Source organism: Corvus hawaiiensis, chromosome 13, assembly GCF_020740725.1.
Source record: "Corvus hawaiiensis isolate bCorHaw1 chromosome 13, bCorHaw1.pri.cur, whole genome shotgun sequence".
Lineage (NCBI taxonomy): Eukaryota > Metazoa > Chordata > Aves > Passeriformes > Corvidae > Corvus > Corvus hawaiiensis.
In genome coordinates, this window is record NC_063225.1 from 3,081,571 (window position 1) to 3,096,976 (window position 15,406).

The 15,406-nt window shown below is 40.5% G+C and overlaps 1 protein-coding gene across 2 annotated transcripts; it reads left to right on the forward strand.

Annotated features, from left to right (window-relative positions):
* The first annotated feature begins 89 nt into the window (after positions 1–89).
* Positions 90–11,167, forward strand: HDC (histidine decarboxylase). Of its 2 annotated transcripts, XM_048318148.1 has the most exons (12): positions 90–1,542; positions 2,353–2,525; positions 3,534–3,647; positions 4,388–4,510; positions 5,307–5,441; positions 6,352–6,495; positions 6,751–6,817; positions 7,613–7,775; positions 7,881–7,971; positions 9,145–9,243; positions 9,935–10,036; positions 10,220–11,167. In XM_048318148.1, exons 1-12 carry the CDS (start codon positions 1,515–1,517, stop codon positions 10,976–10,978), a joined length of 1,998 nt encoding a protein of 665 aa, XP_048174105.1. In that variant the 5' UTR covers positions 90–1,514; the 3' UTR covers positions 10,979–11,167. The 2 variants fall into 2 exon arrangements, with proteins under 2 accessions (XP_048174105.1, XP_048174106.1); XM_048318149.1 differs by lacking the exon at positions 3,534–3,647.
* The last annotated feature ends 4,239 nt before the right edge of the window (positions 11,168–15,406 follow it).

Sequence of the window (15,406 nt, forward strand, 5' to 3'; positions counted from 1 at the left end):
AGCACTATGAGATAAAACAGATGAATATGCATATAGTAGTTTTTGCACTTCTCTCAATGCCTTTTTATCAATTTGGGGTTTTTTATTTCAATACCTTAATCTGATGTGTGTGTCAGAGCATCTTTCTCATATCTATAAAACTTCCTTCTCAAGTATCTAATTGCAGCAGAAACTAGGAAAGGTTTCACAGTGTTCTGTAGACAGTGTGCTGTGAGAACAACATAAAAACTTTCTAGAACTATGGAAGTGTCTGTGCTGCATTAGAGCACATGGGGCAGAGAATCAAAGCTGCTCTGGCATCCAGTTCTCTCCTGTGTGAGAACAGCAAAACTGCTGTCAGGTTATCAGACAGAGGGGCTGCCTAGCCTGGCATCCTGTCTCCAGCAGGGCCAGCCCTAAGCAGGAGCCTAGGGTATGGCAAAAATAGGCAAGAATTATTGTATGGGAAATAATTTCTCTTTCTGGTGCTTAGTCCACAAGTCCTACCTCTTTTTTTTCCCAGGGCTGCCTGGTGCAGTGTAGAGCAAGTGAAGATGATAATTCAATATTGAGTAGTGTCAAAGATTGTGCTGCCAGAGAGAGGTCAGGATGTGTTTTCAGGTCCTAAAACTGGAACAAAAGGCAATCTATAAGGCTGTTCTTTCAAACTGAGAACAACTCAGGTGGAGGACTTGGAGGAATTCTGGAGGCACAAGACTAAATCCCATTGCTTATGCATATCATATGGGAGAAAAAAGCAAGCACAGTGAGGGGAAAAGATGCATTTTCCCAGCTCACTGGTCTAGGGTGATATCCATGGAGGAACATCACCCTGCTTAGTGTAACCTGCTCTGATCTGAAGGGCAGGAAATCCACAAAGAGGATCATTGCTGCTTCATATTGTAATTCTGGAACTGCCAATAACTGTAAAGCCTTTCCTTCTAGCAGCATGGGACTGACAGCATAAGGACTGAAGACTTGTGGGGATGTAGGTATACTCTTTTCTTGGGGAAAAAGGAGTTCTCAAAAGAATTCTTAGGAAAAGTCCCTGTCTGCTGTGTCAAAACTTGTTCTGTGCTGGTACCTTGTTTTAATGGCTACTGCTAGCACAGTAGCTGGGTGTGCTGGCGTAACATCTGCTAGCTTTTATTTGGTTTTGAAAGCTCTTGAGCTTTTTCTCTCCCACAGGTCTCATATTAATGTGCCTTATATTCATGGCATGGATTACTGGGAGACTTCTGAAAGATTGATTAAAAATGGGAAAGTGCAGAGGCACCTCCTCTTAGTGATACACTATCTTACACATCAAAAGAGCACAGATGAGAACATGGGAGATTGTAAAACCCTCAGCTGGGAGGAGTTAGATAAACACTCACCAATAACCTGCTTGTTAAACCTTTTCCAGAATGCGTGAGTCTGAGAGATAAAGGGACCTATAAAGGGGGAAGCAGCTGGCAGGGCAGCAGACCAAACTGACCACAGCTCCCAAAAGGTTGTGGCCCAGGTTTGAAGAGGTGCATTTCTGAGGAATCAGTATGGAGCCTGAGGAGTACAGACAGAGAGGTGAGTGGTCCTTGACTCTTGCAAATAGTAACATTTGCTTCTGGAGATCAGCTGTTGTAGGGCTGCAAGTGGTACCCAAAATTAGGATGGGCTATACACTCTTTATTTGTGCACTTGTCCTTGAGACTTGGATCAGCTGAGGCAAAAATGTGTCCCAGAGTTGAGTTTAAATTAATAGATTTAGAGTCTGTGAGTAACTTAGCCTTTTTGGTCTTACATCTAAGATACTGTGGCAAAGCTGTAATTCTGAATAAACTTGTGCTAAGGGGTTATGCACAGTGGCTCTTCCCTGGCTGACACCCTGAGACTGCAGTGATACTTGGACAGTTCTGCAGATGGAGAGCCAGTTTTGGTTCTAGGGCTGGAGGAGATTGCCTCAAAAAGTGGAGAAAAGGTGTGGAGCTATGCAGCTGATTTCAGAGGATGCAAAAGGGGGTGTGCCATAATGACAAGGAAGTGTAGGACATTATGAAAATTTAATTCCTGTGAAATGCAGTTTCAGTTAATTTGTAGGCAAGAAAATCTAACCTTTCAGTAACCAAACAAACTGTACTTGTACCATGATTGTGTTTTAAAGGTGCATTTGAACTATTCAGTGATGACACTGAAAAAAGCCCTGTGAGCCTGTTTTAGAAACTGTCCCTACATTATTAGATGGGACAAGTAGGGTGTAGCAGGGGGGAGCTGGGAGCAGTATTCCAGTGCTAATGCAATCCCTGTCCAATGCTAAGGACTGACTGTGTGGAATGCTGGTACTGCTAGTTAGTTTTTCTGTAACTGAAACTGAAAACACTGGTTTGCCTCTTGCAGGGAAAGAGATGGTGGATTACATTTGCCAGTACCTGAGCAACGTGAGAGAGAGACGGGTGACTCCTGACGTCCAGCCAGGTTACATGAGAGCCCAGCTGCCAGATTCTGCCCCAATGGACCCAGACAGCTGGGACAACATCTTTGGAGATATAGAGAAGATTATTATGCCAGGGGTAAGAAATAAAGTATAATCATGACAGGACAAAGCCATTACTACCTGGGGTGAACACTTAATCCTGGGAATGCACAGGTTCTGCAGAGCATTCTTCTAAATAAGTAAAGTACCCAAAAATGTAGAATAAATCTTGTAGATGTTATGTCTACAGTTGTGTTCCTAACTATAGGGGTTAGATTGTGAATGTATTTTTAAAGTACTTTGTATATAACTCATATTTTCTTATAGGAAAACAAATACACCAGTGTCAGAAAATCATTAACTTCACAATGTCTCTACCTGCTGAACTGTATAATATCAATTTCAGAGGTGTGGAAACTCGGGCACAGCAAGGTGAAACAACTCTTGCCCAACTTCATGATTTTTCCTGCACTCTGAATGTAAAGATTTACTTCCTCTTGTACATAAATACTGCAGATTCTGCTAAGGGAGTTCATATTACTAAATTACATGTTTTGTGTAAGAAGCTTTTTCAAAGTGTGTTCTCAAATTTTTTAATAGATGTTTGCAGAAACTTCATCTGGTAGGAGAGGCAATCAGATTACATGGATTTATGTTGGTGTCCCACACACAAGCTCCTCCAGGTGTATAGAAGGGTTTATATAGTTGTAAACTGCTGTGTGTATCTAAAGGCAAGCTGTTGTTTGACAAAATGAGCAACTTTGTTGCAAGGATTCCCTTTATAAAGATAAATATTTTGATAAATCGTTCTGACTCTGGTCTTTCAAACATGGCACAACATTCTTTCCTGTTCAGAATCTTTGCCTGTTTAATTCAGATAAATGCTTTTGCTGTTATTTGCAATTTATCTATTAATGACACAATGTTATCATCTGCTAGTGCTGCTCTCCTGTTGATATTATCTCGGCAGTTTTCTGCTAGCTGATGTATAGTTGCACGTATTATGTTGCTGTAATCCTTTTCCCTCACTTCAAACAGATACTAACCACTACATCTCATGCAGAGTTTTGTGACATTTTCAGATTTCTACATAATTCTGTTCTAGGTAGTCCACTGGCAAAGTCCACACATGCATGCCTACTTCCCAGCTCTAACTTCCTGGCCTTCACTCCTTGGAGATATGTTGGCTGATGCAATTAACTGCTTGGGATTCACATGGGTAAATTTTTTGGGGCTTTTTCAGACATTTCTCTCCTATGTGTAATATGCTAGAGCAGGTCATAGTCATTCTTTCTTGTTCTCTGAGTAAATACAATTGTTTGTTTTAACCAATTGTATGTTGTTTGCATAAATGAAAATTGTCACTTAAAAAAAACCCCAAAAGAATATGTAAGTACAAACATTACCTAGTAGTAAGAGGTGAATGAAGAAAATATACTAGAAATGTCTGGTTTCGAATTCTTTGCATATCCCACTGTGAGCATTGTTCCTTGTCATCTAGTCTCAGTGCCAAGACTGTTACACAAGCAGTGTAGGCAGTAGAGCAGCCACCATCCATGACTGCAGGGCTGGATTGGGCTCCATTCCAGCTCTCCTGCTGCTTGGAGAGAACCCATTTCCTATTTTTCCTCTTCTGAAAGTAATTGTTTGGTGGCCTGGCCCAGAATATATGCATATTTTGTATCCTCCTGCAGCAGCTACACAGCACTACTTGGTTATGATTCTGCACATTGCAGTAGTTTCTGAAGCCAGTGTTTTCCCCAGTGGCAAAGTTGCCCAGATTTTCAGACGTGTGCCTCTGTGTAGGAAAGAAGCTCACTAACCTGTAAGAAATTGATGGTTGTGGTCTCCACGTAGCTGTATCAGATGAGCTCATTGCCTCTCTGAGCTCTCAGCTGGATGAGGGATCAGCCCCCAGGGAGAAATACAGCCTAATTCTCCTTTTTAAATTTTTTCTAGGCCTCCAGCCCAGCCTGTACAGAACTGGAAATGAATGTGATGGATTGGTTGGCTAAAATGCTGGGCCTTCCAGATAAATTCCTGCACCACCATCCTGACAGTGTGGGTGGAGGAGTATTACAGGTAGGGGAGATTAGAGATGGCCTCATCAGCGTTTTGTTTTCAAGTGAATTTCTCTCTGGGTGATAGTTTTGCTAGAGGAAAAACCAACAAAAATTTCTGTATGGGTCTGAATCCCAATTTGGCATTATTTTCCCAAATTTTAGTATTAAATGTAGAAGATTATAGAATAGAAACTGCTATTGCTTTGGTGCTGTGTTATGAACAAACAGCAGGTATTCTTGTGGTCTTTGTAAGGAAAAATGAAAGTCAGATTTCATTTCTCCAATCTGTTTGACATCACCAGATTTTGTACTAAAGTGATTCTTAGATAATTAGAGAAGGAATTCTTGTCAATGTCCTTCTGCCATAGTCCTTAGCCACACAAGAAATTACTTTTCCTTTTTCTCTTGTCTGCTTTTGTCTCTGAGAGGTGCAAGATCAAGGCCTGAACCTTTACTGCCTTCTGGAAGGCCTAAGCAATAGTTCCCTGGAATCAGTGCTGCATCTTTGTTATAAGGGGCTTTGCTCATGTTTGTAATTTTATGGGAAATAATCTGTAGAACAAAAGGAAAATGTGATTTATTTACTCTGCAGAACTCGGTGCTGCACATTAAAATATACAGCAGTTAAAAGGCTTTGTTTTGTGTTGCTGGCCCAGAGAGCTGCTCATCAGGTAATGACTCTCTGCTGCATCAGAGAAAAGCAGGAGTAGGAATAAAAGAGCCAGTGGGCAGCTGGGCACTTCACTGATTTCAGCAGATCCCTGGCAAAACAGCAATGAAGTAGCAGCTGCAGTAAATGAGCAATGTCTTTGCAGAGCACTGTGAGCGAATCAACCTTGGTTGCACTGCTGGCAGCAAGGAAGAACAAAATTCTGGAGATGAAGGTTTCCGAGCCAGACACTGATGAGTCCTCGCTCAATTCTCGCCTCATTGCTTATGCATCTGATCAAGTAGGTTCTTATGATTGATTACAAGGAAAACAAATTGCTTCTGTTGTCTCACTCAGCCTATGCCATGTGAAGTTGCATTTATGTACAAAGAGGAAAACACAGGAATGCCTTACAAGCATGAACCAGATCCTCTACTGCTGCTTTCTGCAAATGGGGAAACTAAATCAGTGCGAGGCGAGGTTTTTAGGGTCTTGGCAGTCCTCAAGGGTTCGTTTCACATGACTGATTTCTGCACTTCCTTCCTGTTTTTCACAAAGCCTTACTCCAGGAACTAGGTGTTGATCTCATGCTGCTTCAGCTCATGTTTCTTCCCAGCCTCTATCCCCTCAGAGACAGGCATGCTCAAGGCATTGTTACCTAAATGCTGCTCCTGGTTGTGGGCTCCCCTGTTGGCCTCTGCCAGCAAACCTGTTCTGTCCTTGGCCTCCTGAGCTGAACAATTACATTCCCTTGGGAAAACTGCCACAAGAGAGACACTCATGCTGATTCTCTCTTAGTATAACTAAAAGGACTTTTTCTTGTAGGTGTTTTGCTCTATCCAGAAGTAAACACACTTCAGGGGATTTACCTTCTTATGGCAGGGAGGAAGGAATAAACTGAGGTTGATTCATTTCTAGAGGCTCCTTTAAGAGCTGAGTTTTGATAAATGGCCCTCCAAACACAAGATGAGGATGCCTATTATTATATTTTAGAAACCAGTACGCAAATAAATTAAGCATTCTTTGGAATTACAGTGTAGTGTTTCTTACAGTTACTCACAAAGAAGATGCTTTCAGAGTTGTATTAATATGGATTACAATAAGGTCGTTATCCCTGTATTTCTTGCCACCACTGTCTTTCATAAAGCCATAAATTGCCACAGCTGTTCAGCCTCAGAGCTTGTGTTCTTACTGTTTTTCTTATTTTAAAGGCACATTCCTCTGTAGAAAAGGCTGGCTTGATTTCTCTGGTGAAGATAAAATTTCTGCCTGTGGATGAGAACTTTTCCCTCAGAGGTGAAACTTTGAAGAAAGCCATTGCAGAAGACAGAAAGAAAGGCCTAGTGCCAGTCTTTGTATGTTCAACTTTCTGGTTGGGGGTATTGACATAGTGTTATATTCTTAATGTCAACATGAAATTACATATGAAAAATTTCTCGTTGTGTTAAAATACATTAGGTGAAGGTTCAAATGTATACAAGAATTTCTATTGTATTAAATAAAAAATTTTAATGTTTTGCCTGTCTGCAATAAACTGCCCACTTTTGAAGTGCTGCATCCATGTATTAAAAGAAAACAAATCCATTATAACAGGTGGGGTTTTTTTCTAGGTTTGTGCAACTTTGGGAACAACTGGTGTCTGTGCTTTTGACAATCTCTCAGAACTGGGTCCAGTTTGTAAGTGTCTTTTTTTTCATGATTTTAAACTGTGAATGTATCTAAAAGACAGTGTGAGACTTTTTCATGCCAAAACAAAGGGGAGCTGAGTTTTTCAGACGTGTTTCAGGGACCACTGAAGTCAGTAAAAGACTTTGCAGTGATGTCTGTAAGATTTAGATTAGGATGCTAAAATACATTCTATTTGAGATGGATGAAATTTGCCAACTGATAAATCTTTCATGTGGTTATTCAGGAAATACAGACTGTGTGGTGCTGTTGTAGGATGGATACATTAATATTTAATCTAGCAAAGTAGTTTTGAAGGTAGATTCTGGTAGGACATCCTTTGGATCAACCAGTTTCACAGTGAAATTTGACATGGTTGCAAATTCTATTCCAGCATAAATTCTGACCAGTAGCTGCTGAAGTCCTGAGGAGCTTTCTCTTATGGGTCAGATTGTGGCTTCTGTTTCTGGGTCCTATGTTGCTTGCCACTATGTCTTTATTTTGGCTTTGTGCAGCTGAGAGGTACTGGGGAACTTCACTTAGTGAAAGGGCAGGTGAGAGAAATCAAATGTTAAAAAGATTCACTCGCATGAAATACGGAACAGTGACTTTTGTTACACAGTCCACCTGGTTTCAGCATTATCCTGTATTTTGGCATTATGGATCCACACCTTTAGAATCAAACTAGGTTGTCAACTGCTTGTTTGCCTCCTTCAAAACACTGCACCTGGTTTGCAGAGAGGAGAGTTGAAGCATGCACTTTGGTTCCTTATGTCCCTTCCATAACAACAATCTCAATTCCAACAGGTGATGCTGAGGGACTCTGGCTTCATATCGATGCTGCATATGCAGGGACAGCATTTGTATGTCCTGAATTTCGATTGTTCTTGGATGGAATTGAATATGCAGATTCCTTTACTTTTAATCCTTCGAAGTGGATGATGGTCCATTTTGACTGCACTGGATTTTGGTGAGTATAGTCAAAAAACAAACAACACCAAAAGGATAGCATGCAAATTGCAAAGTTTTTCTCTGCATTTATTTTGCTAACTCTAGTTCCTTCTACAATTGATAGGGTTAAAGATAAATACAAGTTATATCAAACCTTCAGTGTTAACCCTGTCTACCTCAGACATGCCAATTCAGGAGCTGCAATTGACTTCATGGTAAGTTATTATTTAAGATGATACTTTGTATTGCCTATAAAATGTTCAAACAGAGTGTGAAATTCCTCTCACATTCCGGAGTATGCTTATCTTATAGCTGGTCAGTACATAAACCAAATTATACTGACATCCTAATGCAGAGAAAATAGTCAAACTTTGCTGTGAGTCCTGGTTGTGAAGATTAATTATAAAATTGCTTTCAGATTGAAGTACTTAAGATTTTTACACAGATGGAGATCCAGCCTTGCCTTTCTAATGCAAAGGGTCATTTCTGTACCTTGTGTTGCTGAAGTAATTCCTACTGATGCCATTTTGGCTGGATTTCTTGTCTCTGGTATGTAATAAAAGAGAGAAAGGAGTAAGCAATGGAAACACCATGCTCTGAAACAGCAGGAGAATGAATTACATTTTTTCTTTAGATTAAGGTATTCATAGGAGAGCCAAGAGGCATTTCACTTCAGATACATCTTACAGCAGGTTTCAGTACAGTAATACAAAGGAATATTCACTGCCAATTATTTCTGCTATGATCTCACCCTAGTCCTGAAAAGATAATTGTTTTCTTGAAATCAATAGTGCTTTTCACGAGAGTGGAAGGAGGGATGGAAAAAAAGGTACCGAGTCCCTCTTGTGGTTAAATTGGATTCTACACGTGATTGTGCAGCTCCCCTGAAATACTCCTTTACACGTTTTCTCACCCTTTTCCTTGCAGTAGATGTTACTTTGTCTGGAACTGTCTACCCCTGCATCAGCTCTTGCTGCTTATAGCTGATTTGGGAAAATGTTCAGAATGGCACTTAAATATGCAAATTACAGGAGCTGAAGTGAACACTCAGTCCTAGAATGTAAATGGCCACATCTTAAATTGATCATGCTCTTAAATGCAAACAGTTGTTGTTATTAGCTGGTAATTAATTTAAAATTCTAAGCATAGATAGGCCATAGATTAAGGGGAATAGCCAAAATCTTGTTTTTGCAAATAATTGAAAAATATGTGGACACAGTGTTTCTTTGATGGCTGTTTCCTAGGCTTAGCAGATTTTCAGTAAGACAACACTATTCCTCTCAACAGAGGTTTCTGACCTGAGTTTGAAGCAAAAGATGTAGCAGTGGAAGGGGAACTCTCCTTTCTGTTTTTTCTGCACTCACTGAGGCACTGTTGTGTTTTCACAGCACTGGCAAATTCCACTGAGTCGTCGATTTCGTTCTTTGAAGCTGTGGTTTGTGCTTCGTTCGTTTGGGGTCAAAAAGCTTCAAGCTCATGTCCGACACGTATGTGAATTACCAGTGTGTTATGTTCAGTTCTTGGCAGGTGAGGTTAGTAAACTCAGAGACACAGAGATGGGTAACAGAAATCCTCTCACACGCAAAGCTTGCATGTGAACACTGAATGTGTGCTGGTTTTACCCTGAAATAATCTGTAAAGACTGACTGTGTAGACAAAACATTTCTGGTCCCCCTTGTTGACAGCACTGGGCAATGGAAAGGGGCTTGGTAAGTCACTGCCTTCTGCAGTTCACTGAGCAATAATCTGGAGAAGCTTTCTTTGAGGCCAAATGGCACCTATCTGGGAGGCAGGCTGTGATGAATAGCTGAACCCATCACTATGAAAATGTACAGGCTTATGTCTCTGATGGAGTGTAAATACAAGGGGTCACTTTGTGGATCAATGGTTGCCACAAAAGGACTCTAATATGAGAAGGCAGATTCTGTTTTCAAACCTCCCTCTAGAAAATCCCTCTGTATATGCCAGTTACTCATGTTCATTGTCAAGGGTTTGGGCAAATAGAGACAGGCTTTAAAATTCTTAGCTTTGATGTAATTTTTCTGTTTGCTCTTATTCATGCATTGGAATGATGTGTTTTAGGAAGGAAAGGAATTCTTTTTAACTACCCCGTTTAGTGCCTTACAGTAGGTTTGTTACAAACCAACATATAACTTTTTTTTTTCCTATTAATTATAGGGTACTGAAACAGCCAAATTCTTTGAATCCTTGGTTAAACGTGATCCACTCTTTGAAATTCCTGCCAAGAGGCATCTTGGACTGGTTGTATTTCGCCTAAAGGTAAAGACTGGTCCTTTTGCATGTCTCTTTGGAATGAACTGACCACAGCTTATCTCTCCTCAGACATTAAAAACTGTGAATAAATTTCCGTGTAAGAATTTGTGATTGGAATTCTTAGATATGTTTGGATGTCACTGGGAATTCTAACTATAGTGGTTTTTTTATTATTCATATTTAAAACAGGGTCCCAACTGGCTGACAGAAAAACTCCTGAAAGAACTAAGCAGTTCTGGCAGGCTCTTCCTCATTCCAGCAACCATCCACGACAAGTTCATCATTCGCTTTACCGTAACCTCTCAGTTCACAACCAGGGAAGATATTCTGCAGGACTGGAGCATCATTCAACACACTGCAGCCCAAATCATTAGCCAGAATTATGGGTTACACTGCATCAATTCTGGTGATGGGACAGGAATCCCCACTACAGTAGTTCAGCCTAGTTCTGATGCCATTAGTAATGTCCCTCAGCTTTATTTAGATGGAGGGAAATACAAAACACCTTCCAGAAAAACAGTAGTCCAGCCCAAGAAGTCATCAGTGAGTCCCAGTACACGTGTGATTAGTCAGCAGGTGAAAGGTCAAGGGCATCCTCTGGATAACTGTTTTCCAGAAGATGTCCAAGATGTTACCAAACGTAAGTTAACCTCTTTTTTATTCAGTTATTTATCTGTTCAAGGCAAGAAAAAGACAGCACGTTCCCTTAGCTGCACCAGTGTGCCAATGACTGGTAATCTTGAGCAATGTAACCCCAAAGCAGCAGCTGCTGACAAGGAGTCTTGTGCAAATGCCAGAGTTCTTTCCAGGCTGCCTGAAGACATGATGATGTTCAAAAAAGGTGCCTTCAAAAAACTAATTAAGTTCTACAGTGTCCCAAGCTTTCCAGAGTGTAGCATTCAGTGTGGCCTTCAGCTACCTTGTTGTCCTCTGCAAGCCATTGTTTAACAAGTAAGAGAGCTTGGTCTTAGAGAAGGAACAGGTTTGCTTATTCACATGCAATACTACATGTTCTTTTGTTCAAAATGTAAGCAGTGGCAATGACCACTGAGAAAATTCCTTTGCTTTTACTGGTGAAAACCTCATGTATTTATAGATGAAAATGTCAAATAAATCTTGTAGGCATATAGCATGAAACTTTCTGTTTTGTAGACTGTGGTAAAGAAAATGCCAATTTCTACCTTATCAGTCCTGGTAATAAACAGTTTCCAGCTCGTAGGCTGGGACCACTTTGACAAAGTATGCTGGCCTCAGGAGGGGATAAACTATTTAGGTCTCTGTTTGCACCATTGTTTTTTTTTTGGGGGGGGGGGGTTGATACCTGACTAGAACTCGCTAGACTGATGTGAGGATCTGTGTGTGCAGACAATGCCAACATTAATTCTGAACTATGCAAAAAGAAGGATGTAGCCTCTCTAAGAGATTTTGCTGCATTAGGGCAATTTTCCCAGAGTTAAATACAGCAGCACTGCCAGTCCATATGTTCTAATCAACTACAGCAGGCTTTGTACAACCACATTGCAACAGCAGCTGCCCTTGTGTGAAGCACCTGTGACCTTCCTCAGCATTACCTAAGATCTGTACATCACAAATGCATGAGGAAAGAGAGGAGGAATGATATTTCCCTCTCATAACAGAGAACTAAAGGGGCATTGTGGAAGAAAGGGTCTCCACAGAGCAAACAAATGTATTGCTACAAGAGGCCAATGATTTTTGTTTATAAAAAATTGTGGGGGGGAAATCTCTTAAAGACAAATTTAAATTCAGAAATAGTACAGTTGAGTCAGGGAGCATGGTGATTACTAGGACATTATTCTGGGAAAGCACTGCTAGATCCTTGCTGCTTTCCTTGCAGTTGTTCCCAGACACCTACAGTCACCCCATCTTGAAGGCAGTGCACTCAGACAGATGGATCTTCCATCTGATCCAGAACAACTATTCCCAGCTTATATAAACAATGAGCCTGGTTAATGTCTAGACCCTTATACAACATCAGCTAAGCTCATCAGCTAAGGTACAGGTAGAGTTGGAATAGTTCTGTTTCATTAAAACAATCTCATACTCACACTTTATTTCTGCTAAAAAATCGATAACCACATTTCATATCACTTTTAATAGTGCTATGAAATCTTTCTGTTTACACAATAAAGCAATAAACACACAGTGAGGATGGCAGTCCATTTGTGCCTAGTCTTAGATGTTTAAATTTATATTCAGCAATAGGAAGTACTGACCCGAGTCAGACATATGTAATTTATAAACATATCTAATGCGCTAGTGAGTAACAAAAGTATGGTAAGATTTTAGCAAATCTTTTCACCACTTCCTGTCCTTTCCTCCAGCTGTTTCTCTGATTATGTAATTTAATAGTATTTAGACACTAAGAATCTTTTAAAATCTTTTCTCTTTTAAAATATATATTGGCTTCTTAACTTGGAATACTTCATTGAAAGACTTTTCTGTCAGCAACAGACTAGAATGTGTATTTATGCAGAATAAGTATGTTGGCTCTATGTCTTTCAGGAAATACAGGGCAGAGGGCAATGCAGTAGGTAGTAGAAGTCAAAGATGAGCATGGAACACTGGAATTGCAAAACACTGTTTCAAGGAGTGATTCAAGAAAGAAATCTGAACCATTAGGATAAAGATAAATAATGTGCATAAATTGCAAGGAAACTGTGGACCTGATTCTCTGTCCTGGCTTGTGGTTATCAAAAGGTGCTATGGAGACTGATTGATACCTTTTTCCTTACTAAATTCTAACTGCAGTTCTTCCTCTGGGACAGTCTCTTTATGCAAACACGTTTCTGAAATGAAGGAGGAACTGGTATGATTGCAGTGATCCAAACCATCTGTGAAGCACCTGTGAGTAGATCCCCCTGCAGACAATAGTTTAAGTGTACCTTTAAAGGGGGTGCTCTTTAAATACTCACATTAACACTTTCACCTGGGGATCACCTGTCTTGGGTTAGGATATTTTGGCTACAAAACCCCCAAAACTCACACTACCCAAAGCACAGGTCTGCTGGTTTCTAGAGAACTCCTCCTTTTTGGTATGCAGCTGAAGTGTTCACATAAGGTAAGTGTTTTCTCTGGCCATTTTAATAGAATGTCAATTAATGGATTGCCATTGTTCCCCTATGCAAAAGAATGATTAATGGAAGCCAAAAACTCCTTTTTTTTTCCTTGAAAGAAGTTAATGTTAGTATGCAATGAGATTACAGACCTCATTAGGAAAGGTTTTTGTTGGGCTTCCCACTTTCCCTTTGTGTTTAGATTTTCAACATACTCTTACAAATATTGCCTGTTATTTAATTAGCAAACAATAAAAAAGGTGTTTAATGATATGTGTGGCACACTGCATAGCTTATGCAAATAGCTAATGACCTGGCATCTTAGAGGTAAATAACCCCCAATAAACTTTCACTGAGGTAATAACCCTTCAATAAACTTTGAAATCCATAGTTTATTGTAGAGATAAGTAACTTTGATGACATAAAACCTGTATTATTGAATTCAGCTTATTTATTTTCCTAGTTAACTCAGACAACCTTGAAGCAAACTCCATGAATTTCCCCCTTCTGACTGGCCCTAGGGACCAGGACTCAGTGCTTCTTGGTGAAGTTTAAGCAGCCATTACTGTGAATAAGGACAGCTTTTTCTTTCTCACTTTTTGTACTATTATTTTTCATTTCATATTTTGCTATGTGCAACCAAGGGGACAATTTCCTTCCCTCTTGTTTAGCCTTCTGCTGCCCTTTTATGTCAAATCTGATACTTTTCAGCACAAGGTGAGCCAATTCAGGTCATTGATCTGCTGGGAAACTTCTTCAGTGCAGACTTTCTTTCCCCCTCCAGGTAAATTCCCTTTGCTGCTAGGTGAGCTGTGGCCAGCTCTAATGCAGCACAAGCCCTGGATGTCCAAGCAGGGTGGGAGGGAGCAGATCCCTCCAGTTTAGCGCTGGTCAGACCTCCCAGGAAGCTGCTGCAGTTGAAACTTGAGCCGGTGGATTGGAGGTGGCCCCCAGCCAGGGCTGCCTTTCTGCTTGCCCACTGCTCCCATGACTAGCCTTAGAACTCATGGGACCAAGTGAAGAGCTGCTTCAGGGAGCTGGCAGGGGTGCAAATTAACTGATTTATGCCTAGGGTATATTTTGACACTCGCTAGACTTTAGCATTTGGATAAATTAGAGGGTTTTTACACTTCTGTAACAGAGCTACTGTTTCAAACTGGTGCCTTAGGATTTTTTTAGAAGTTGCTTCACAGCTGTAAACACTGTAGAACATTTTTTGGAAGCTTCTTTATGCGATGGCAACTGCCTGGGAAAAGTAGGAGAAATTAGTATACCCTCTTAGCTAGGGTCATAGCCAGTCTTTCCAAAGCATTGCTGAACTTCCATAACTAATTCCAGTTTCCTGCTCGTAAGAGTGTGTAGCAGTTTTGTGCTATGGCCCTGCAATTGGCTTTCTGAAGAAGTTTTTTTGTGTAACCTTTTCTTCTTCAGTTACGTCTCTGACTTTCTCACATGGGAAGTGGTATTAGGTCTGTAACTTCAGTAGGGAATTGTCAGCAGCAGCCTGGAGAGCTGAAACCCTCAGATTTATTGATCATGAATGTAATGTTTTGAAGGACCTTTGTCTGCTTCATTATTCAGGGCTAATTTGTTTAAAAACTTGCAAAATTTTCACACAATAAATACTTGGTTTGCTCACCAGCTTTTGCACAATATATTGTTTTTCTAAGCTACTCCTTTGAGATAAACATTTTCCACTGTTCTCCAGCTACACGTTTCTCACGAAGGTTTTCAGCTCAAGGCTTTGCAGGGGTTGCCACAAGGCAAAGATATCTTGCTGTGATCCACGAGATGTCACCAGAGAGTAACAAGTAACTGGAAGCTTGTGTTACATTTGGATTCGGGCTCAATGTACAGGTAATTAAGAGAAAGGTAGGTGGACAGAGAGCATGGGAAAGCCCAGCACTCCTCATGCTGGCTGGCATAGGATGCTTCAGGCTGCAGCATTTTCTGTGCAGACAGCCTCCTCTCTTTTTTCTGTTTTGTTATGGTTTAATGGGAGACTTCACTGTACTGCTACAAGTCAGAATGCACCATTCCAGCCAGCTCAAGTGACAATAATCATACCACAAAACAGCACTTACCTAATTACTGATGAATGGCAGAGATGGGATTCAGACTGGATGACTTGTGGCGTCAGTGAACCTGTGTAACAGCTCAGCTGGGTTTGTTCTTTCTTTGTTTGACCACCTGACCATTCCCATGGAAAGTCCCAGCTGGGTATTTTTCAAGATTGCTAAATTGAAGCCTTCAAGCTTCATTTTTCAGTTTCAGATGTCTTTCTATCACATTTCAAATTAAT

What these genes read in the sequence shown, in the direction of transcription:
- HDC (XM_048318148.1), top strand. Translation starts at nt 1,515, where the DNA reads ATGGAGCCTGAGGAGTACAGACAGAGAG. An exon ending in TGAGGAGTACAGACAGAGAG is followed by an intron (nt 1,543 to 2,352) that starts GTGAGTGGTCCT and finishes TGCCTCTTGCAG; the next exon opens with GGAAAGAGATGGTGGATTAC. An exon ending in TGGGTGGAGGAGTATTACAG is followed by an intron (nt 4,511 to 5,306) that starts GTAGGGGAGATT and finishes ATGTCTTTGCAG; the next exon opens with AGCACTGTGAGCGAATCAAC.